Source organism: Elephantulus edwardii, unplaced genomic scaffold, assembly GCF_000299155.1.
Source record: "Elephantulus edwardii isolate Elephantulus edwardi_28Jun2011 unplaced genomic scaffold, EleEdw1.0 scaffold00044, whole genome shotgun sequence".
NCBI classification, from domain to species: Eukaryota; Metazoa; Chordata; class Mammalia; order Macroscelidea; family Macroscelididae; genus Elephantulus; species Elephantulus edwardii.
Window position 1 is genome coordinate 14,531,320 of NW_006399794.1, and position 25,878 is coordinate 14,557,197.

Sequence of the window (25,878 nt, forward strand, 5' to 3'; positions counted from 1 at the left end):
TCCTAGCCTCCAGTCCACAATCCTAGCCTCCAGTCCACACTCCTAGCCCCTCTTGCTCAGTCCACCGCTTAGTGTTCTGACTCCCTCATCCATTCCCTCTCTACTTAGCAGCCACAGCAAACTTGAACAGAAGGGATTGCTGTCCTGCTTAAGGTCTTTCCATAGCTTCCCATCACATTTAGGATAAAGAATAAAGTCCTTGACAAGAACTATAAAGACCCTGCCTATCTCTCCAACCTCATAAAATAACTGTGTAGTTGGGACTTTCTTCTGCTAGAGTGAAGACAAGCTCTGCCAGGCTGCCTGGCTCAGGCCCTGTATAGTATTGTCACAGCTGACGCCAAGGAAGTGCTGAATGAGCAAAGCCAGAGGTTTTAATGGCGGGGATCAATAAAATGCAAAGGTATCCACTGGATTAGGGAGCTCTGGTGTCACAGTCTATAGACAGATGTGATGCTACCTTAATGACTGTGTCTCTTGTAGCTGGAATCCACCAGCGGCTCTACAGGAGAAAGAGGGGCAGCTTCCTCCCATTAAGATTTACAGCCGTGGAAACCCACTGGAGGGTAGCTGAATCAGAATCGACTCGCCAGCAGGGAGTTTGCTTTTATTCATCCTCTGTCAGCACTGAGAAAGTTCTGACCTGGGTGAGAGCTACTGCACAGTGCAGAGGCGGGTAGAACTGAGGTTGGGAAGAACTTTTACAAGTATATCCTCCATGAGAACAGAAATTCTTTGAGGACACAAAGTTATTATTTGTTCATCTCAGCATCCCTCCAAAAGGCAAATACAGTTCGGGCCAACAAGTCTTCAATAAATGCGTGCTGGGGACAAAAGTGCTCTGTTTCACAATGAGACCACTTTAATGCTCATAAGGCATGATGAGTTGATTTTGTAGCATTCCTCTTCAAGAGCTCTCTGACAATGAATGGAAATCCAAATTCCCTGTAAATGTTCATTAATTTTTTTTTTTTTAAAAGAGCTCTCTGACATTCCTAAACCCATTTCATCCTTGTTTAGGGAATCAGTTACAACTCAGAGGCCAGGGGGAAGCATTTAATTTTGAATTTTCAGTCTTGAAGATGTGTGCATTATATAACACTGCCAGATAAGAGACTTACAGGTCGTAGTTTGCCATATGAAGTCTCAGGAGTATGCCGTGGTGCCTGTGAGAATCCTGAAGACTCGGAATGGAGGCTGTTTTCTATGGGAAGGAACCAAAGATGCCTATTTTATTTGTGCATTCAACAATAAAAATGCTAATGCAGTTATGTTTGCAGATCTGGAATGAGAATGTATTGAGACCCACGCCCTCGAGAGCCCTTACCGTTTGCTGATGGAGACCGAGGGAAGTACTGAGAGCTCCTCTTGTCTGGGCTGGGGTAGGGACTGCTGGGAGGCTGGTCATATAAGGGCAGCGGAGGCAGGGAGCTGTGAGGCTTGGGGGAAGGTGAGATCTGCATCAGACAGAAGAGAGGTTACAAGATGCGTGTGTCTTCAGGCAGGAAAAGGTTCACTGCCTTCTCTGGACAAGTTACGTTTTTCCTCAGACAGTTTATGTTTGTTGGAATTTTTTGTCAGCCTTGCCAGAAGCAAATAAACCCCAAACCATCACTCTAGGTCTCCATTTGACATTGTTTTAACTTTTTTCCTTTCACAGATATCCTCAGTGGAGTACTGATAAATAAAATCTCTAGGTTTCTATAGAGAACAAACAACCTTAACTAGTCAACAAATTCAGAGAAAAAGAAATAGGGATACAGTGAAGAAGAAAAAGGGATACAAGGGGGATGTGTGTGTGTGTGCATGCGCACGCGTGCGCGCGCTTGCATGTAGTTAGAATTATTGGTTGAGGTTTTGACATCCTGGTTCTGTGAATTTAGACTAAGTAGCCACACGAAGATGACAGGCAGACATGCTCTTCTGAGTTAGGGGTTTCCTGTAAAGGCAGGTATGGCTGAGATGGATCTGGGTCCACAAGAGTAACGGGGCTCTCTGAAATGGATGGGGAGGATACAGTGATGGGAAGAAAGAAAACATTAATATTTTTATTGACTACATAAAAGAACCATAGAGAAAATATATTCTGCCTCTAATTTGTTTTTGTCTGCCAAGAGTGAGTGTCATAATCAATTTCTCATTTGCAGTATAGAGCAGTGGGATGGTGTGTAGACTGAAGAGTTTATTGTTCAAAATGGCTTTCATAGCCATTGAATTTGACTTTGCCATGTGGATAGGTGGGAAGATGTGAACAGGGCATGTTAGTCTATTCCTATCCTCAAGGGGATTGGCTAATCTCCCCAATCCAGGAGGGGCTTGGCTAGGCGTGCCATTAAATTGTGTGGATCCAGCAGCAGAATGGGAGCATCTTGCTACCAGCAAAGGAAAAGCAGGCACGTAGAGCACATCCTTCGGGCCCAGAGATTCTTGTGCCAGTTAGACCTACAGCAGCAGCAGCCATGGCCAAAGAAGAGAAGAGATTCAGCACGAGATGGAGAGCTAAGAGCCTTTGCCCAAGTTCACTGGATGACTGAGGGGAGGAGAGGAAAGCCATAATTGGCATACATGGAAGACTGAAAGCATTGTAACACTGGCCTAAAGCTGGGAGTCTCAAGGCCGAGGCACCTGTGAGCACATTTTGGAAGTTGTCTTGACTCTATTCTTCTACTAACCTGAATTATAGCCTTTGACTTCTTCAATATGGTTCGGTGGGGCATGTAAGCTACTGCATTTGAGTTTGGACTCAATAAAGCAGTCAGCTTGGTGCTGGGATGAGTAAAAAGAGGTGAAGGAGTGTAGGAGCCATGTCTGACTTCATGTGAATTGGTTGTCTTGTTGACAGGGACAGTTCCACTTTGTGAAGTTGGGAAAGGTCAGTTATGGCTGTCTCCAAGCTGCCCTTGCTCTGTTTTTCAGATGGCCCCACTCCATAGGAGCCTGACTAGCCTCCTAGCCTCAGTTTTTCTCAACTTGGTTTTGTTGAAACCTGGCCATGGAAAACCAGTGGTAAGGATCAGGCAGAAACTACAGCCCATTTTCGGCCGTGGGTGTAAATTTTTCAAACATCTTTTCATTCAACTCTTTCCCTCCTCATGTACCTGAATATCTCTCATCCATGGCGTGTCACCATTTTCTGAGGCTGCAAGTTCTTCCACTAGCACCGATGGGAAAACGCCAACTCGCCCATTGAATTCTCCTTCCCAGAAGCCATCATCATCTTGGTTTTCTTTGTTCAAGATACGAATGATTGCTCCCTCAGGAAAAGATAACTCATCATCTGTCTGGCCCTCATAGTCATAAAGTGCTTTTACAAAACAGACTAAGGGGACAAGAGAGAGAAAATTCGTTAAGAACATTGGCAGTCAGGCAGCAATTTGCAACTATCCCTTATGAAAACTAGAAGACATGATGAAAAATATGAGTACAGTGGCTAAGTTTTTACTTAGCACTGAAGATCAACTTAAGGTTCTATGGTAATAGGACAAATAGGATAAAAAAAATATGATGGGACCAATGTCATGCATTTTAGCTTACTGAAGATTACTCCAGGGTAATATAGCTTAGGTCAAAGGTGACCAAATAAAGAGTGCCTTGTTTCAGTCTTTACCACTGGCATCTCCGTTGAGGCTGCCTGAAACGAGTTCAGCTTCTGTGGAATTGCTGGAGGTGTGTGACCGACTGTCCAAAGCGGCCAGGGACTGCAGCATGCTCAGCAGGCTGTTCGAGGTGGGAAACTGGAGGTACTTTTCTGGCACATAACCCACTTGACCAACTTTATTTCGAGCCTGGGTAGAAGACATGGGACAAAGCAGGTTTATACATAAAGTTTAAGATGAAACATAACAAGAACCAAAACAAACTCCTACAAATGTCATGAGAAGGGGTGATATGAGCAAAGGAATATACCTTTACCCAGTCTTCCATATCTCCATCTTCAATCACTTCTAACACCTCATGTTCCTCAATGGTCAACTCATCTGGTTGAGAAGCCTGCAATGGAGGATGGTCATGGACAAAATTAAAAAGGTTAGATAAAGAGCAGATGTGGGCTGGTTCTAACAAAAACGGGATCAAGATATTGAAATGATTTGGAAAAATTTTTTCAACATAAAAATTTAAATGCAGTTAAGACTATCGCAATGAGGTGGATTTTATATTAAAAAAACAAACAAAATAAAGCATCAACAAAAACTGGAGAATCTAGGACCTCAAGAGGCAATCAGGCTGCGTGAACACAGCATCATGCTGGCAGGAAAAAGCCTGGGATTCAAGCTCCAGCTTATGTAACTCCCGGAAAGTTGTTCAATTTATGATGCCTCCATTTTCTTCAAAATGACAATCCTGTCATTTCATGGAGGGAGGGGGTTCAAAACAGAATGAATAAACACAGAAGCATGATGACTTGGAAAGCACAGGAAAAAGTGAAGGTCATGAATGAGAACTGCAATCAGATGGGAAGCATGAAGTGAATGCTGTGAAAATATCAGGAGTTATGTACGTGGATGAGACAATAGCTTGAGCAGTGGCTAGGACTGATAGAGAATCAGGTAAAACAGTGGCCAGAGAAAGAATGTTGTGGTACAGGAAATGACTAATATTGGTCAAAGTTTGGATTTATGATGTTCCAACTTAACCATGGAGACTGAACTCATTCACGTGGATGTTTCTGTACAAACTGCTGTTATTATACCTGACAATAGAATTCACAAGCATCAGACACCCATCAATTCCCCAGAGGACTGTATGATCTGAATGCAAACTCTTAGCAGCTTCACAGAAGGGTCACGGTGAGTCTGTTTGGCTCTGCTTTCCAAGAAGCCTTGCTTCCCACATGCAGCAGGGCAGGGTTGCTGGCATCTTGTAGTTAACATCTTATCCCAAGTCCCAAGATCCATCACAACTATTATCTAAGCTCAAGTATAGTTTTTAAAATCTCATCATCTCAAAGTGTGAAATAGCTCCAAATTACAGAAGCAAAATTAAAGGAAGTGAATGGAACACTCCCCTGAGACTCATTTTCTATTTCATAAACATTTCACCTAAAACAAGATTTCAGATGTTATCCGAGTTAGACATAGGAAAACAGTGTAGAAAAAGCCTGACCAATCACAGAAATACCTTAGGAACAAATTTCTAAGTAAATTACGAGTATGAAGGAGGGGGGACCTCACTAGTTTGCTCTGGGAATGTTCATTAGCAATTTCTGATAGCTTAACCTGATAGCATTTCTTTTCTTCTCTAAAATTACACTTTGATTTTATTATATAATTTATAATTTTAATGAAACTTTACAGACTAAGAGAGTTTCCAGTCATTCACTGTTGCACTTTTCTCCCTTCCCACCCCTTACCCCCAATTCACTTTTCTCCTTGATGAATAAAAGAAAAACTCTTTCAATACTATCCAATCCCCCCCCCCCCACAAGTCCACTGCACTGTGCAGCCTTCATTCTGGACTCCTGTCATGATAATAATACCTAATCACATATCTCTTATAAACAGTTCTCTCCCTCATCTGTTGCATTGCAGTATACATCATTCCTCCCTTTCTTCTCTGTCTTCCCTCAACCCCAATGTCAGTCTTGTTTTACAATAGTGGCCCTATTCAATACTTATCCACTATGCATTTTAATATACTAGCATAAGGTAAAGATTTTCTCCTATAATTCCATGGCATTTACTCTAGTCTAAGTTGCCGTACCGCGGTCACTTTTGGTTGCTGTGAGGCTGAACACTGTGACACTGATGTGTCAAATGCGTTAATGGTTGACTACCCAATGCAGACAGAGAGTGGGGTGGAGCTCCCTGATTAAAACAAGCTCTGAAAGAGGCGTGGCATCTACTCCTTGCTTCTGGAAACCCTATGAACCTGGAGACAGGATGAAAGGCACCCAAGTGTCGAGGACTCTCCTTCATAGCGTCGCTATGAGTCGCCTGCGACTCGACGGCACTTAAAAACAACAACAACAACAATTCCACGGCAAAGTAGTTAGAAGTATCAATACAATTAGACTTTAATTTATGTGAGAATAAAGCAGGATGAATAAGAATACTTTTATACACATTGCGGCTCTTATTTTTTTTTTTAAAAGGTCATAGAGGCCCAGGAAGCAAGTCCATCCTGGGGTCCCAGTGGTAGTGTTCTGCGTCTGGATGCTACCAAAAGCTCGGTGGTTCAAACTCATTAGGTACATTGTGGAGAAAGACAAGAGACCTGATCGAGGATCACTATAAGTCAGCACTGATAACACTGCAGTGGGGACGCTTCATTACATCGTTTCTACGCTGGGATAACTCCTCCACTTCCAGGACCAAGTCAGGGGCCCCTAAGTCAGGACCTACAGAGTTGGGCCCTCATGGGCCCCTGATGCTTTGGCTGCAGTACATAGCACCCTTAGAGGGATGGTTCTATGTGCTTCCAAGTTACACTGTTCTCTGTTGTTCAGAACACCCTGCTTCCTCTTTCCAAGCTGGTGGAGGGATTCAAAGGACTGTGAGCACAAGTCCGGTCCAAGTGCAACTTCAATCTGTTTCTGTGGTCGAGTCATCTTGTCTTCTATTTGAACCTCAGTTTCCCTTCTTATTAGAAAGTATATTGTGCTTTTTAGGTTAATTTTTTTTTTGCCATCTGCTTTGATTAATGATGTATTCCCAGAGCCTAGAAAAGAGCATAGCCTTGGTACATGTAGGGTGGTCAAGTGATACCTGTTAAATGAATGGGCTGATGATAGATGATAGTATCTTCTTGATAGGGCTTTGTGTATCATATAGTATCAGGCGTACAGCACTTTAGAAATGATAGTTATTATTAGTACTCATTTGAGGCCTAGTTCAGTTGTTTCCTCTGTCTTTTGCATGTACAAAGTGTTGTGTATTCCTGTATCACTGACTCCTGCCTTTCTAGCCAGTTGTTTCATTAGAATGATTCCCTGAAGGCAGGGACAGTATTTCTTCTCACTCACCCCAACTAAAGGCAGCAAATGATCAGCGGTCAGTAAATGCTTATTAAATGGTCTGGCCACTTTCTGCCTCTGAAGTTTTAACAGCCAGCAACAGCCACGCCCTCCATTCCTCTTACTCTCTTCTTGCCAATTTTCCTTAGTTTTTTTTAAAAACAGTGTATCTCTTTTTAGAATACAGATAATACTAGTGACAAGAAGCTGAACTGTAATCCCGAAGGCTTGTGGTTCGAATCTAGCAGATGCTCTGCTGGAGCAGGAGAGGCAGTCTCCTCTTGTGCCTGTCAGATCCGATTTGATGGCACAGAACAAGTTAAAAAAAAAAGAATAATACAGATAATACATGATCACTCTAGAAAAACTGGAAGAGCATGCAAAATGGAGAACTTAAGGTATATTCAATTTGATATCTTACCTTTTTTAACTTTTATGTAAATAATACTTTTTTTAGAACATTAAGTATTGCCTCTCACATAAAAATTCTTACCAATATAATTTTTACCTGTCTTCATGTTACATGATATGATTAGATGACTGGTTAATTGATTTAACTATTCCTTTATTAGAATGCGAATTCTAATATTATAAGGTATGACACAACCCTGCTTGCTGAAACTGAGGAGGACCTGAAGTGCTTGCTGCTGAGGGTCAGGGACTGCAGCCTTCAATATGGATTGAGGCTCAATGTCAAGAAGACAAAGATTCTCACCACAGGACCAATTGGCAGCATCAGGGTGGATGGTGAAGAGATTGAGATTGTTAACAACTTTAGTCTGTTTGGCTCCACAGTCAACACTCTTGGCACCAGTAGCCAGGAAATAAAAAAATATATTGCGATGGGAAAGTCTTCTGTTAGGGACCTCTCCAGGGTACTGAAGAGCAATGGTGTCACTCTGGAGACTAAGGTGCATCTGATACAGGCCATGGTCTTTGCAATCACTTGTTATGCATCAGAGAGTTGGACAATGACTAAGGAGGATAGAAGGAGAATTGATGTCTTTGAGCTGTGGTGCTGGAGAAGAGTGTTGAATGTACCATGGACTGCCAAGAAAACAAACAGATTCATCCTGGAGAGGGTTAAACCAGGCTACTCCTGGGAGGCAAGGATTCTGAGGCTTCGTCTGACATACTTTGGATATGTTGTAAGGAGGGCCAGTCCTTGGAGAGGGACATCATGCTTGGTAAGGTGGAGGGACAGCACAGGAGGTGAAGACCCTCTATGAGATGGATTGATTCAGTGACTGGTAAACGGGATGGGTGTGTCAGAGGCAGTGCGACTGGCACAGGACAGAGCAGGGTTTAGGGCTGTTGTACATAGGGTCGCTATGAGTTGCAAACGACTCGATGGCACATAACAATAACAACAACAGTATAATATGATAAAGAGAAATTTTATACCCCAAACTTAAAAATATTGTGATTCATTTCCTTAGGACAGATACTAGAAGTAGAATGATTGGGTAAAAAACTATAAACATTTTTAAATCTTCTGAATATAAACCTTAAGTATGGCTTTTTCTTTTGTTCCCTCAAAATTAACTGAGCCTTTCTTTGTTGGTCTGGACTATAGGAATCACTCAGACTTGAAGTCAGTCTCCAGCCTAATCGATTCTCTAGAGTAGTTTTATCATGATCAGGGTCATTTTCTTAATAGTCAAATTTCTTTTTGGACATCAAAAGGTTCCTTCTAAACAAGCTAAAAAAAAAATCAAACTTCTGAATATGCTATACTAGGCCTTTTGGGCTCTACTCTACATGCCTGATGCTCCTGTGCTATGGAATCAACATTTCCAGAAAACCCCACCTTCTCATGACAAATATCTGGCTCTGCTTCTTAGACTCTTTCCCCTCTCTACTCTTTAACAGCAACCAGAAAGCTCTTATTTATGAGCTAGTTTAAATGCTACATCTTCATAAAATTTCTCCCAATGATGACAATTAGTATGGTATGTTCTGTGTTGTATCGAGAACTGAAAGGTCAAAAGTTGAAATCCACCCACTACTCCATGGGAAGAGGAGGGCGAGTCTTCTCCTGTCAAGACTTACAGCCTCCGAAGTCCAATGGAAGGTCAGTATTAGAATCAACTCCATGGAGTGAGTTCGCATTTATCACACAATTAGCTGTTTTACTACCCCTACTATAAATCTTTTCTGGTTTTAAGGTTAATTTTTATTCTTCCATTAGAATATTCATTCCTGGAGGGCAGGAACTGAGTCATATTCATTCTCGCATTCCCTTAAGACTTAACAAATATCAGTAAATGTTCATAATTAAATAGATTTTTAGATCCATATGTCAAAAAAATCAAAAGACATGTATTGTGAAATTGGCTGTCAAGAACCTCTCTAAATATTAAAGAGCAATAATGCCAGTTTTTTGTTTTGTTTTGTTTTAAATATGGAACACTTAACGAATTTGCATGTCATCCTTGTGCAGAGGCCATTCTAATCTTTTTTGTATCCTTCCAATTTTAGTAAATGTACTGCCAAAGTGAGCACAATGATGGCAGTTTAAAGACTAAGGTGTGCCTGGACCAAGCCATGCTATTTTCAATTGCTTCCTAAGCAACTGAAAGTTGGACAATGATTAAGGATGAGAGACTTGATGTCTTTGAATTATGTTGGAGAAAAGTACTGAACATCTCATGGACTTCCAAAAGAACAAACAAGACTGCCTTGGAGGAAGTGAAGCCAAGGTGCTCATTCCAGGCAAAGTTGGTGAAACTTGCACTTACTTATTTTGGGCATGATGTCAGGGGGACCCAGTGCTTGGAAAAGGACATCATCCTGAGAAAGGCAGAGATGTAGAGAAAGACCCTCAACATGATGGCCTGACACGGTGACATTAACAAAGGGCTTGAGCATATCAGAAACTGGGAGGATAGCAGAGGATAGGGTGGAGTTCAGGTCTGCTGTGCACAATGTTGCTATGGGCTGTAGTTAGCTCGATGGCATCTAATAACAAGGACAACAATTCCATGGGGTCATGCCTAGGGTATGCCAACAGAAGGCTGTTTAGTGGATGCGAGCTACTTATAATTACACAGATACGGACCCTCCCTACTTAAGGACTTCATATTTTAGCTTTAGAACTTGTTTAAAAGGCTTTTAAATTTTATATTAGTTCACATACAAAATTTATATATATTGTATTTCACACTTTCCTTCATTCACATTGTGTTTCACACAATCATTCTCATATGTTGTGTTGTTTTTTTAAATCAATCACCATTGAACTATGCCCACAATTATCCTGCCTTTTCACATCCCTGCTGGATCTTTCCTATTTGCTTCACTCCCTCCTTCCACCCACCAAATTATATCACCTTGTGATTTCCCCCCACCCATCCTCACCCCTAGCTCTAGAATTCTGCACTGCCCTTGTTGTGTATCATCGAATCGGATCCGACGGGCACAGGAGGAGACTGCCCCTCCTTCTCCAGTGGAGCATCTGGTGGATTCAAACCATGCACCTTCAGGATTGCAGTGCAGCTTCTTGCCACTTAGGCCACTAGAGCTCTGTAGCTCTAGAATTTTCAAGTAAATTTAATAATTATAGGTGAGATGGTGAGACATAGCCAACTTTAGTTTTAATATACTTATAATATCTTTCCAAATATCTTAGGTGACTTGAAATTTTTGAAAGATTATCAAAACAATTTACTGAAGGAAAAAAAAATCCCACTTTTTTTAGAAAGAAGAAACATTATGAATTTAAATATAAAATGAAAAGATGTTAGCCTCAAAAAAGCCAATTGGGAGGTAAATATGGCCAACTTTTGGCTCTCAGGTGCTGATGATGGCCAGAGTGGGACTCTTCAGCATATGGCCGCTGATGCCCTCGGGGCTCTTGTCAATCCTCTGCATTATCCTGACTGTCAGAATGGGAGCCAGTGTGTTCCTGCTCGCCTTACACCACTCATTTATTAATCCCTATTACTGAAGACCTACGAGGTGCCAGGTTCTGATCTAGGTGCTGAAGAAACAAAGACAAGGTCCACAAATGTTCTGTCTTTGTAGATGTTTAACAGGAAAACAAGTAGGTCATTTTGGCTAGTGATAACATCTTTAAACCAAATAGGGCAGTGGGATTGAGAGTGGTGACAGGATTTGATTGTGTGCTGTGGATGGTCAGGGGAGATCTGAGGAGGCTCTAGGAGCTTCAGGGAAGAGCAGTGGGTAGTTATAGAGGGTTAACAAGAGTTCTAGGTGGAGGGAGCACTAAGTGCACAGTTGTCAAGTCAGGAAGGAACCTGGAGCTTCTTGAAGACTAAAGGCAGCCAGAGTGGCTCAAATGCTGTGAATGGATGGAGAGGGTTTGGTCTCAGACGGAGCTGAGAGGCTGCTGGGACCATAATGTATTAGACATTACAGGCTCTAGCAAAGTGATTGGATTGTTCTTCCCCACAGGATAGAAGGGGAGCTCTGGGAGCCTAGTGGGTAATGAGGTACACTGTTAACCCAAAGGTGAGAAGTTCAAATCCACTAGCAACTCCAAGGGAGAAAGATAGGAAATCCCCTTCTGTGGGTTTTACAGCCTCTGAGAACATGAGTTGGTTTCGACCTGATGATGATGAGATGAGATGGAAAGATTTTGGACTTAAATTTCTTAAGTTCTTAGACTTTTAAGATAATCTTGGCTAGAGTGGAAATGAACGACTGTTAGGAGCTAAGAATGAATTGTTATGTGCCTTCAACTCGCTTGCAACTCACAGTGACCCTATGTACAACAGCCCTAAACACTGCTCTATTTCTCGCCAACTTTACTGCCTCTGACACACCTACCCCCGTTACCCCAGTCACTGAATCAATCCATCTCATTGAGGGTCTTCCTCTCCTGAGCTGTCTCTCCACCCTCTCCAAGGACTGATCCCACCTTGCAATATATCCAAAGTATGTCAGATGGGGAGCTTCAGAATTCATGCCTCCAAAGGGGAGCCTATCTTCACGCTCTCCAGGATGAACTTGTTTGTTCTCCTAGCAGTCCATGGTATATTCAATGCTTCTCTACAGCCTAATTACGATGCTTTCTCCTCATCCACCTTTTACAGCAACAAAAGGAATGACCTGGATAGTAGCAGTAGAGCTGGTGAAAGTTAGATGTAAACGAATTCAGTGTATGTTTCTGATGTAAACCCAACAAGCCTGGCCTGACAAGACTCAACAATATGGGTTGGGGTTCACTCAGGAAATACATGTCAGGAAACTTGTATTATAAGTTTACGAGTTGTTATGTATCAGTAACTGCTGTTAACCCTTTTTTCAAAGAAATGATTTTGAAATTTTCTAGGTTGTCACATGCCTTGTGACTAATGCAAGGAAATCCAGTCCTATATTGTATTTGTTCTAATCATTTCTATTCAAGCTATATATTGTAGCTAATTTTTATTTGCAATTAATTTATTCAAATGCAGTAAATACTTTTCAAAATAGAACAAAAAAACAATATGGGTTGGATGAGAGAAGGAGGGAAAGAACTGAAGAAGTGAAACATAATTTACTTTGTGCTAAATAGACAGATAATGGGAAAGTAAGGCAGGGGTAGGAGAGATTAAGAACTATTATAGGAAATCAGGTTTGAAAACTTTTTAACTAGGTTCCTGCTAGAGAAGGATAACAAAGGTTATATTAGAACAAGAAAGGGAAAAGTTTGTAAAAGGATTTTTATTTGAGTGAAGGTTTAGAAACCATATTGGTTTTTATATAGTCACCCACAGACATTTTTTTACCATATTAATTGAAATTTGTTAATGTAATTAAGTAATTATAATGTCTTACCAATCCTTAAAGCAGTTTTAAAAAACTACTTTGTAAAAAAATAACACAAACTCCTTATATCAATTTTGAGGGGTACCCTAATAATAAAAATCATATGCCAAGAAGAGAATGAATCATAAGAGTTCTGTTTAATGAAAATTTACTAGATAGCAGTAAAGTGCTAAGTGCTTTGCTAGAAGAGCATTACCTCATTTAATCGTCACGTTAGCTCTGTAATTACCCCCATAATAAGGTTAAGGAAACAGATGGAGCCTGAGAGGCTTGAGCAAGATCACATAGTTTGTAATGCCAGGCAGGATGCCAACCCAGGCAGGCTGGCATCACAGCCTAAGCTCTTCTCCATTATGGTAAGCTGCCGGTAACATTACCTTAACACCAATTTTTTTATGCTAAGCATGGAATTAAAGACTGGCATACCAGGTACATTTGTGTGCATCCTCAGAGTAGTTACACTACTCCAAGGATGTCAGAGCAGAAGGATAGAGAAATACAAACCTTGTAGGAATAAACAACTTTGCAGGTAAGTGGGTAATTCCTTAAGGTGCCAGAAGGGCTGGAACTGCTGTCATCAAACACATCCATGTTGTCTTCAAACTCTTCTCCTTCTTCCCTTTCAGTATCTGCATTAAGCTAGGAAAGATTAGACACCATTGGCTGGCTTGCTTACTACAGAAAATGGTTAAAAGCAGGAAAACACACAAAAAATTTGATTGGTTCAAAAATGTTAATTAGCCTGAATGTAGAAATGATTGTCATTATTTTTGATGTTATGAAAGAAAGCAGGCATTCCCCCTCCCCTCTTATTATTGAAGAAATAGGTTTCACTGTCCTTTCACCTCTCATTGTTAAATACCAATACAGGGTTTTTAACCATTTTAACTGATCAGACTGGTGGGAAACATTAAAAAGATTCATAAATGCTGACAAGGATGTGGAGCAACAGGTTTTCACTTATGTCTGGTAGAAATGGGACGGATAATATTCTTCCTGGAAATAATCTATTAACTAAATGAAAAGAAATTAATATACTGCTTGATCAAGTACCTTAACTTTAGTGAATCATTGTCAGAAATAAAAGCACTCATAACTAAGAGTACATATTCTAGACAGTTCACTGCAACATTGCTTGGAATGGCAAAGTCCTGGACATAACATACAATCCACTAACAGGGGAACAGGTGAGTAAACAATATATGACATATCTATATTATACATGGATAATATCCATGAAAAGTGAGTTAGAGCTACCTGGAGCACTCTCCATGATATATTAAGTTCAAATGTTTCTATGAGCATAGAGTTTGGTGGGAGAGGGAGAAAAGGAAGAGTATAGATTAAAAAAACAGGAGGTGACTTGAACTGTTAACATAAGCATGTAACCATGTCTTAACCTAAAAATATGTAAAAAAAGAAAATGGTCTCCAAGATTCTTTCTACACATAAACACTTATTTGACAGCATGATCCCATATCATGCTTATCCCATAACCAATATCCCAATACATCAAAGCAGTGAGGTTTCCATATTAGTAATAGAAGGAATCAAAGTCAGGATGAGGCCCTAGAGTAAAAATACTAAGTACAGTATCAAAACAACAAACAAAATAGCAAAACAAGCCAAACCAAATAAAAGAATATACAGGAAAGAGCAGAACTGTCCCATAGGGGTTCCAAGGATGTAATCTTTACAGAAGCACAATTCCACATCTTTGGAGCATCCAGTGCATTCAAATAACCAATCTTTCTTTCAGCTGGCAGCTGAGTACTTAACCACTGTGCCACCAGGGCTTCTTCATTAAAGTTTCAAAGGCCAGTCTATGCTGAACACTGTGCTAGGTCCGCCGGCACTGAGGGAAAGGGCAGTGTCAGCTTTTGGGGGTTCTTAGTCCAGAGCAGAGAATGAGTACAACTAATGTTAGGTGCCAGGGCTCTGTGAACAAAGAAGAGGTAAATGGAGAGATAAGAGAGTGGATGTTTGTGCAAAGGAATATTTCTGGGCTACAGTAAGTCTAAAAAAGGAGCACTGGTGGCACAGTGGTTAAAGGACTTGGCTGCTAACCCAAAGGTTAGCAGCTTCAACTCACTAGTCATTCTGAGGGAGCAAGATGATGCACTGTGCTTCCATAAAGATTTATAGGTTTGGAAACTCTATGGCTTAGTTAGACACTATAGGGTTGCAATGAGTTGACATTAATTCAATGGCAGATCTGGCTGTTGTCAGGTTTTTGTTGTTGTTGTTAGGTGTCATTGAATTGAATACGACTCATAACAACCCTATGAATAAGAGATATGAACCCTGTCCTACCCTGTGCCATCTTCATACTTCCTGACACACTAGAGACCTTGTGACAGTCAATCCATCTGGTTGAGGGTCTTCCTCTCCTTCACTGACCCTCCACCCTTCTAAACATCATGCCCCTGTCCATGGAATAACCCCTCCTAACAACATGTTTGAAGTATGTGAGACAAAGCCTCATCATCCTTGGCTCCAAAGAGCACTCTGGCTGTACTTTTGGCAGTCCATGGGATGTTCAGTGCTCTTCTCCAACACCACAGCTCAAAGGCATCAATTCTTCTTCTGTCATCCCTATTCACTGTCCAGCTCTCAGATGCATAGCAGGTGATCAGAAATACCATGGCCTAAATCAGATATACCTTAGTACTCAAACTGACATCATTATTCTTCAATAATTTGGAGAGGTCCCTAATTGCTGACTTTCCCAGTGCACTGTGTCTCCTTTATTTCCTGACTGCTGGTACTAAGGGTGCTAACTGTGGATCCAAGCAAGATGAAGTAGTTGACAGTTTCAATCTTCTTTCCATCCATCATGATGCTGCCTATAACGTCCAGTAGTAAGGATTTTTGTTTCCTTGACATTGAGATGCAATCCATATTGAATGCTGCATTCCTTGATCTTCTGCCACAAGTGCTTAAAGTTGTGTCATCTGTATAATGCAGGTTATTAATGTGTGTCTCTTTCCCTCTGTTTTTTTTTAAGTAGGTCTAAAAGAAAAGGCTTCCTATATTTTGAGCTCTATGTTTTAATGAATTAATTTATTTTATGTAATTATCATTGTTTAAAAATTAACTGCTCTATTGGGGTTTCTCAACAGGATTCTTCTACAGAATTTGGAGGGTGCAGTTCAGAAGAATAAGTGTTTTCCCCACCATGTTTATTGCTTCTATTTCAAATGACCTTAAGTACTGTCATTTTTAAATATTACTGAAAACCCACAGCTGAATGAGGTAACTGTGTGCTTCATTTAAACAAACACCTAGGGTCATTTGGGTCAGTGGCAATACAGACTCAAATATTACCATTCAAGCCTAAGACTTAAGATTCTAATGACTGTTGTCTAACAAGGTCTAACAGGGCACTGTGTCATATGAAAGAATAATGCACATAAGCCAGAAACTGCCTTAATGTTAACTTAGAAATTATTTTTTTACGTTAACTTAGAAATGATTTTTACTTACTTAGCAGACATTACTTTCATATTCTATAAAAGGTTATAGACTTAAAAAAGCAAAACTGTAAGCATTATGAAAAACAAAACAAATACCCACACATTTGTAAAAACTAAAATTAAAGCCAATGTGGGTAGAACAAATTTCCAAAAATACATAAGGAATGTTAAGTAACAATGTACTGTGTTTTGGCAGTGGGATAAAATCCAAAACATTTAATCTTGGCAAGCCTGGCTGATACTAAACATTCTTTTTCTCCTTATTTTGAGTTCACTTTTGATTCTCATAGAAGGGAATGACAGGATAGAGTGACAGCAATAGGTCACCACTGCCTGCTTTTGCAATGCTCTAGGAGCCTCCCAAAGCATGTAATTTCAGAATAATATCTTCCTTTCTCCTCTTCCACTCTATGCAGTTTAATTGTTACAACTCTTTCTTGACCCAGCCATTTCTAAAATCACATTCTTCCTGTCTCTTAACTACCACTTTCATCCTTTTTCCGCCCTGTCACTCGACAAAACTTCAATCAAAGCTGTACAGGTATTTTCCTTTCTTACATGTTGGAAAATGTGTACTCTTATTGTAAGAACAGGTGAGAACTGTTTTGAGTTGGTTTAGTAATTATCCTCTAATACTAAGCAAACAAACCCCTGCAGGGCCTGAAGGAGAAAGAAATGGATTCTGGAACCTGACAGATTTTGGCCTGAATGATGATGGTGCCATTTGCTTGTTGTGTTACCTTCAGAAAGTTATTTAGCTTCTCAACCCTAATTACTTCATCTCTAGAAAGAAAATAGAGTCTCTAGGGGTATGAATGATTATTGTGCATGGCTGCTAATCAAAAGGCTAGAAATATGAGTCTACCCAGGTGCTGTGGAAGAAAGACCTGGTGATCTACTTCTTAAAAAATCAGCCATGAAGACCAAAAAGAACAGTTCTAGTTAACAGTGATCACTGTAGGAATACAGCTTCTGGTAATTTTCCCTTTCTGTTATACCTTCTAATTTCAATTTTCTCTGTATCAAAGTTAATATGATTTAAAAACCAGTTATGTTGTTGCTGTGGTGTATTATCGAGTCTGAAGCAACCCAGAGCTGACTCTCCAGCAGGTTTTCCAGAGGAAATTAATTGCCTGCCATCTTCCTTCCGCAGAGCAGCTGGTGGATTCGAACCACATGCTTTCGAGATGCAGCACAGCTTCTTACCACTTGGCCACCATAAAATAAGTATTTTTATTGTTCTGAATTTTAAATATTTTGAGAAAGCAAACTCAGGGAAATAACAGAAGGGAAGGACAAGGAAAAGGCTGAGTAGGTGACTGGCAGCAATCCAGTCACGGGAAGCTGTGAGTAGGTTCCAATCAGCCATCAATTGTAGACCGCTTATTTAAAAAAAAAAGGTGCTATATTCTAAAATTCCTTTTTCTTTGGTCTTTTTACTCTTTCTAATCCTCTATTCTGTACCACAGCTTGATACAGAAGGCAAAGAATTAATACCCAGGTAAGTAGAGTCCCTTCCTTACTTTACAGGGTAAACAGCACATTTAAAGAATATTTATCTTCTGTAAAGCACTGTGAACACTTTCCAGTAATACAGTTAATGTCACACAGTAGTATTAATCATGTTTTCCAGATGGAATGGAATTCTAAACTTGATGATTAATGCTTTTGTTGGCATATATAATGGAAGGAATAATTTGGTCCCAGGAATATGTATTTTCGGCTTCACACAATTCAGCCAGCAAGCTGTCAATGTGAAGAGATGCAGCTACCTCTAATTTATTTCAATGCTGTCATTTCAAAGCAGGTTAAATAAATATTGGGACCTTATCAAGCTGTTCTGTGCCTACAACTCTTCTTTATTTATATTGGTAGTAAAGCTTCCTCGAAATATCTCTCAGTCGAATGAGGGAAGATGGAAGTTCCTTAAGACTGATGACAGAAGGAAGGAAGAGTGGGATGGGATTGCAAAATGCTTCCTTTAAAAGGAGATAATCTGTCTCAAGAAGATGGCATGTCTCTAGAAGAGCTGTAGCAGATCTTTTGAAAAGAGAGAAGATCTTTTGATAGCAACCAAAAATACTCAAATCATTCAACCTTTACTATAGGCCAGCACTGTGCAAGTGTGGCTTCTTCATTCTCACCCCTACCTCTTACAATTTATTAAAATTCTTCAAAGACAATCTAAAATGACATTTCCTTCCTTTGGGCCAAACATCTTCCCTCTTCTTCTAGTGAGTTTTAAAGTTTTCTGAGTATTGTAAGCTATTTTGGGTTGGAAGGTGAACTTAGATTAATTTCACCCAATTTTCTGAAACCCAGAGTAAAGTGACATTCCCAAGGTTGCACTGCTGATGAGCTTGTGTGTGTGTGTGAAAGTGTGTGAGAGTGTGCCTGCGTGTGTGTGTGTGTGTGTGTGTGTGTGAGAGAGAGAGAGATAAGCAATTTTGAGTTTGCTATATAGTAGCCTTGTCATATGCTGCCACCATCAATAAAAGTTACAAAGCAATAAAAGTTATAAAGATGTATCCATTATATTGTAAGCTCTTTGAAGGCAGGACCAAGTCTTGTTCCTTTTGTATCTGCCCAGGCAGTATGTGCCCTCTGGCAGTTTTGATTTAGTTAGATAAGGTAATAGTCCAAGAAGAGTGATGAGTTTCATTGGTTGGAAACTATGCTGCTGTAGAAGCCAGTTTGTACCTGGAATTTGCTATTGTCATAAGCTCTGTACAACAGAGTAGCCTAAAGTAAATGGGAACTGTAACTTTTACAAGATGCAATAGGAAGAGAAAGCCTGTGGCATAAAGCAACTCTGTTCAATTCAAAACAAGGAAAGCTCTTCTAGTCTGCTTACTTTTCCCAAATGTATTACCACTAATAGCCAAACAAAAAGAAACCTTCAATAGATTGTTTTTCCTTAAAATACACATTCCACACAATCTCTTTTAAATGTGCAAACATGTGTCACTGGAAAAATCAGAATGCTATACAGAAAACTGACAAAACTTTCAGGAAGGCTTTAAATGTTGGGTAATTTCTCTAGCAAATATGTCTTATATTTTAAGTACCTATATTGAAAATGCACTATGGATACAATGGGAATTTGAGAGATCAGAATTTTAACTTTCAGTTTGTCACAATTCCATCCATTCCTTCCTTCCTGCCTTCAATAAGTATTTACTACCCACTATGACTACCTACTATACGGCATGCACTACACAGAGCAGTGAACAGGGCAGGCACATAAATGATATTCTAGATAGGAGAAGGACAGACCAAACCCAAAAGCAAATAAATAAAAATGACAAATACAGACTTTAATAAATGCCATAAGGAGATAAATAGGATGGTAGAGAGTAATAGGCAAAGAGGTGCCAGCAAGAATGCCTTTAGTCTGATTAGCTACCCATGGAGTTCTGATGGCTTGGCAGTAAGGAGTTATTCTGCCAACCCAAAGGTACACAGTTCAAATCCACCTGCTTATCCAAGGGAGAAAGATGGGTGATTTTCTCCTGTGCAATTTATGGCCTCTGAAAACCTGCTGTAGGGTCAGTTGTGTGTCAGTTCTCATTCAACAGCACACAACAACAACAACAACAACAACAGCTATTTATGACATAGCCACCTATAATCAGGAGGTGTATCAGTGAAACTTTTGCTACTCAAATTTCTAACATGTAAAACTAAAAGGCTGAGCTGGAGGATGAGCATGAGAATGGAAAGAGTTCTGGTCTTGAAGAAAATTTCGAGTGCTGTTCTTGTCAGTAAACATCACCTGTACTGTCTCCCCAAGGGGAAAGGTCTGAGGAGAGTGTAAAAGTCTTTGAGAACTGAAGTCACGTTCAAATTAAACTCTTGCACTAAGAACTTTTTTCCTTTCTTCACAATTGTTTATAACATTCTAGACTTTCATTTTTATTAACAAACATCTCTATGAACTTCGGAATACTAGATTAAACATTCAATTCTACTGCTTTCAGAAAAGAAACCCATTTACTCTTGAACAGAATTATGAAGTTAGTAAATCAGCATAACAAACTCAAGTAGAGATAATATGGTTTGCTTAAAGCTCAAACAAAACAAAAATCCCCAAATTTCCCTCCTTCTCTCCAAGTTTAAGGAAAATATTTGTGAAAGGTGAAAGGAAAAACAAAACGAAACAAAACAAAATGTGGCCTCTAAGAAAAAAATGATAATTTTTTTCTCTTAAAATTTACATTAAATTTGGCTGTACAGTCTAAACTAAGTTGCATTTTTCAATGCCAGCCAGTTCATGGTATCCAAGGAGAGAACCGTACCGAGTGTAAAGTGCCATTATTGGCCACTGTGGGAAGGCGGGCCCAGCGCTCGTTTTCCAGCTCCTCCATCACCTGGTTCATTGCACTCTTTAGCCATGTGTCCACAGAAACGCCAATCTGCTTCAGCAGGTCCAGTCGGGCTTCGGCTTTCAACTTAATTATCTAAAAAACCAAGACAATGGTCAGAAATCAGGGTGTTTTTCTCTTCAAATTGCTTTAGCCATTCTTTATTAGAATACTCCTTCCCTCACAGACACTGATTTTTCAGAGTGAGCATGAGAACTGGGGAGCAAGAAAAATGCACATACACAAAATCAGGAATTGGGGCCTCCTGACCATGGCAAAAGGTGCACGGGAATTTTATCAAGATCACAGTAGTGATGATACATCAAATGTAAGCTATGAATATAAAGAAATTTACATGTCATAAAGTCTGTTTTCTTCTCCTGTTAGTATGTATCAGAGCATCCTGGAATTCAGCATTTTCAAGAGCCATCCTATCCAACTCCTCCAGAGTTTGTTCTCGATCCATCATTCATAGTTTTAAAATGATCTTACCATGTTTCTCTTCTTATTGAATAAGATACTCTTCACAATCTGGGCAGTATTATTTTTCTGCCTCTTCCCACACACCTCAAGCTTCCATGTGACTGTCCCTCCAATATACATTGTCCTCCCATGCCTTTGTTCATGCAAGATTCTCTGTGAAGTGTATTCTTATTACTTTTTAAAATGCTTAACATGCTTTCATGCTGCAAAGGTCAAATATTATATTTTCTTTTAAAACTTTCCTAATTAATTATCTTTCATCCTTCTTTAGGCAGTTAGTCGTTCCCTTTTCTCTCTTCTGCAAGCATTCAATGTTGTTGTTAGGTGCCACTGAGTCAGCCCTAATATAAGGTAACCCCGTGGACAACAGGACAAATGTTGCCTGCTCTTGGACATCTTCCTGGTGCTTGAGTCCACTGTGGCCACTGTCTATTTTTAATGACTTCCAATCCCGGTGCTTATCTACCAGCTCTATATTGAATAATATGTCTTTGTTTTGCAAATACTAAGTTTCACAGCACACTTTTTGGAATTAGATGTTCAGGCCTTTCTTTCTAGTCTGTCTTAAACTGGTGGTTCTACTGAAATTTGTCCACTATGGGTGACTCTACAAGTATCTGAAATAGTGCGGGTATAGCTACCAGCATCATACTAACTTATATGTCACTATGTTATGACAAATTGACAGGTAAGTGGTGGCTGATATACTCTATCCGGTGGGGGGAAAGAAATCGATATTCTGTAATGTAATAGGTACTAAACTATCTATATTATCTTTTTGTTATAATGAGGGCTTTATGAGTACTGGAGAACTGACACTAATTGCTATTCTTCAAGTTACGTAGTATGTGTACAGTAAATATTTTTTCAACCCTGTTGTTATGTGCCATTGAGTCAAAACTGACCTAGAGCTGACTCTCCAGTGGGTTTTTACAGGCAATAAATAATGTGGGAGGAGACTGCTTCTCCCACAGAGCAGCTTGTGGATTTGAACCACATACCTTTGGGATGCAGTTTTTTACCGGTAGGCTACCAGAGTTCCCTTTTAATTTTTTTCAGTGAGGACCCTATATAAAAGCATTTCTTCAGCTTTATTATCTGAGAGAGAAAAAATTTACTTTGAACAAACTCTATCATTTCAGCTGCAATTAACTTTTTTTTTTTGTAATTAACTTTTAAAAATTGTCAATTACATGGAGTTACTAACTTTTGTCTTGACCTAACCCTGGACTGACATTGTTGGTTAATAGTAATGTCTATTTTACTTTTTAAGTTAAATTACAAAATAGCAGTCTACTATTATAAAGAAAAAGGGGAATTATTCAAATAATATTTCAAAGCAGTCCTTCTGACATCTAACAATGACCTGTGCTACACAAAAAGGGAGCTGCTTCAACACAGGCTTAGAGTTTAAAATCACCTCAGACATTTTGTTCATGCCATCAAGTATTCAGCAGACTTCCTCTAAAGTATCATTACTTCTTCAAATATATTTAATTACAGTAATGTGTTGTGGTGTATTTCCAACACAAAGTCTTTTCTATGAAGGAAAAGTAGATAAACCACCTCAATATTTGAAAGCTGGAGTTTAAGCCAATTGCAATATTAAAAAGTGAGAGGGGCAAAAAGTAGGAGAACAATACTGACGTAACTGCTTTAAAAAGAACAAGAATTAAGAAGAAAAGGTTTCTGTTCTCCAAACTGAAGAAAGGTCAAGATTACCTGCTCTGTCTTAGTTCCAAGTTATAAGTAATAACCATAAACTATACCTTGTCCAAGGTTAACAGGAAGTAGTAGCTTTGCTCCAGCACTCGTGTCTCTGAAACTCAGCTATCTAATAACATCTCATGTTTCAGATCAGTCTCATTCCAGAAATCATGCTTCTCCTCCAGTCCTGATGGTCCCTTGATCTCAAAATGCATAGTTAATAAGGAGTCAATCCCTAAAATAATCCCACGATCTCAAAATGCATAGTTAATAAGGAGTCAATCCCTAAAATAATCCCACGGTGTGTGTGGTGTGTGTGTGTGTGTGTGTGTGTGTGTGTGTGTGTGTGAGAGAGAGTGTGTGTGTATTAATCTGCTAATTCCAGAAATCCATATTTCCTTTCACTCCTTGTCTGCCAATCTGTTGCACTGTAGTGGCTAATGTGTTGTTGTGAGAGGTTCAAGAATCTCAAGAATCAAATCTCAACAAGAGATATGTTGCACTGAACACACTGGAGACAAGTTAACTTGTGAGGTGACATCAAGGAAAAAAGGAAAGGGTTACTAGAAAGACAGGAAGGAAAGAAAAGGTCAACATAGATGTCAGTAGAGACTCTAAATCTTACTTTATAATGTTGAGAAGCTGAAGTAAAAGGAAGAAATGAGAAGTAAGAGAGATCACAGAAGATTTCAAGAAGATAAAGTTAAGCATTATAATGAAATATGAAGAAACCTAGAGTTAGAAAACCTAAAGAGAAGAACACACTTAGTATTTCTCAAACTGAAAGAAATGAACAGAAAAAAAAATCAAACCTTGAGTTTCAATACTGAAGGATTCTATGGGCAAAATATTGAATGATGCAGAAAGCATAAAAAAATATGAAAGGAAAATACAGAGTTACTATACCAAAAAAGAATTAGTTGACACTGAAACAATTTTTTAAAATTATTATTAATTTCAATGAAAATTTACAGAGACTTTGGATTTCCATTCATTCATTGTTGCACTTTTCTCCCCTCCCAACCCTCTCCCCGTCACTGAAACATTTTAAAAAGTAGCATATGATCAAAAACCAAAGGTACTGAAGGAAGATGTCCAGGCTGCACTGAAGGCACTGGTAAAAACCCAGCCTCCAGGAATTGACAGAATACCAATTCAAGTGTTTCAATAGATGCAGTACTGGAAGTGCTCACTTGTCTACAATAAGAAATCTGGTCAATTGTCTGGAAGAAATCTGTATTTGTGCCCCTTAAATAATAATAATAATAAAAAAGGTGATCCAACAGAATTGTTGAACAATATCATTAATATAACAAGTAAAAGCTTGCTGAAAATTACTAAAAACTAGCTGGAACAGTGTATTATCAGGGAAATGCCAGAAATTCAAGCTGCATTTAGAAGAGAACATGGAACAAGGGATATCACTGTTGATGTACGATGGATCATGGCTGAAGGTAGAGGATACTAGAAAGAGGTTTATTTGTGTTTTATTGATTGTGCAAAGGCATTTAGTATGGATTAAAACAAATTGTGGATAACATCAAGAAGGAAAGGAATTCCAGAGCACTTATTTCTGCTCATGCAGAACTTGTACATGGCCTCAGAAGCAGTTGTTTGAAGAGAACATGAGGATACTGCATGCTTTAAAATCAGGAAAGGTGTTCTTTAGGACTGTACCTTCTCATTATACCAATTCAATCTGTATGTAGAGGAAATAATGTGAGACATTGGACTATTTCAAGAATGTGGCTTCAGGATTGGATAAAGACTCACCAATGACCTGTGATATACAGACAATACAACCCTGCTTGCTGAAAGTGAAGAAGACTTGAAGGACTCACTGAAGATCTAAGCCTAAAGTTATCACTATGGATTGCACCATAGATCACAAAAATTCTCACAACTGGACCAATACGCAACATCATGATAAATGGAGAAAAGATTAAAGCTGTCAATAATTTTATTTTACTTGGATTCATAATCAACACTCATGAAAAGAGTAATCAAGAAATCAAATTACATTATTGCACTGGGCACATAAACTCAATTATCACTTTAAAGTGCTAAAGAGCAAAGATGTCACTTTAAAGACTAAAGTATGCCTGATGTAAGACACGGTATTTTCAATTGCTTCACATGCTTATCCAAGGTGGACAATGAATAAGGAAGACTGAAGAAGAACTGATGTCTTTGAACTATGGCCTTGGTGAAGAGTACTGAATGTACTATCGATTATTAAAAGAACAAACAAATATATCTTGGATGAAGGGAAACCAGAGTGCTCTTCAGAAGCAAAGAATGAGAGGCTTTGTCTCATGTACTATGAGCATGTTATTAGAGGAGGCGAGTCCCTGGAAGACATCACGCTTGGAAAAGTAGGAAGTCACTGAAAGGGAGAAAGAATTTTAAAGAGACAACTGACTTAGTGACGAACAATGGCCTTACACACAGCAACAGTTGTGAAAATAGCAGAGGACTGGATATTCTGTTCTACTGTGCATAGGGTCATTATAAATCTCAGGTGACTTAACAGCACTTAAAAACAACAATGCTTCTTAAAGTCTACTATCAGCTCTTGCTTTGCACAAAGATATTTTGGTTTGACAATCCCATGTGTGTCAGAGTTAATTGTGTTCCACAGAATTTTCAACAGCTGATTACCACACATCCCCTCTGCAGTGCTTCTGGGTAGACTTGAACTCCTAATCATTATGTTAGCAGCTGAGCATGTTAATCATTTAAATGAACCAAGGATTTTCTCTTTTGCTTGACAAAGTTAAATTCAGCTTCACTGATTCAGGTATTGAGAATGGTACAGAGAATCTCTTCCTCCAACATTTCAAGTTTCCAGTGAGATAATTTTGAGGACTCTCATTTGTCAGCATTTTGGGAATGTTTAAACAAATAATTGCATACACTGAGTCCCTTTAAAAAAATCTTTAAAAAGTTATTTAAACAATACACTATATCTCTTAAAGCAGTTTTAGGTTTACATAGAAATAGTGCATAAAATGGGGTTCCTATATAGTAATTTCTAGATCCATCTTGAAGTACAACATTGTGAGTGACAGGATTATATCCATATGCTTACAAGGAAGCCCAGTAAATACCACTATCATTC

The 25,878-nt window shown here is 39.3% G+C and overlaps 1 protein-coding gene across 3 annotated transcripts in view; it reads right to left on the reverse strand.

Annotated features, from left to right (window-relative positions):
- The window catches only part of FCHSD2 (FCH and double SH3 domains 2), a 246,081-nt gene that overhangs the window by 5,826 nt on the left and 214,377 nt on the right, over positions 1 to 25,878 (reverse strand). For all 3 annotated transcript variants that reach the window (XM_006885556.1, XM_006885557.1, XM_006885555.1), the window contains 7 exons: positions 20,502 to 20,663; positions 13,232 to 13,366; positions 3,907 to 3,990; positions 3,608 to 3,785; positions 3,099 to 3,319; positions 1,328 to 1,457; positions 1,122 to 1,204 (listed from right to left, as the gene is read on the reverse strand). In XM_006885556.1, coding sequence (XP_006885618.1) covers positions 1,122 to 1,204; positions 1,328 to 1,457; positions 3,099 to 3,319; positions 3,608 to 3,785; positions 3,907 to 3,990; positions 13,232 to 13,366; positions 20,502 to 20,663 — 993 coding nt within the window. The remainder of the gene's footprint in view (positions 1 to 1,121; positions 1,205 to 1,327; positions 1,458 to 3,098; positions 3,320 to 3,607; positions 3,786 to 3,906; positions 3,991 to 13,231; positions 13,367 to 20,501; positions 20,664 to 25,878) is intronic.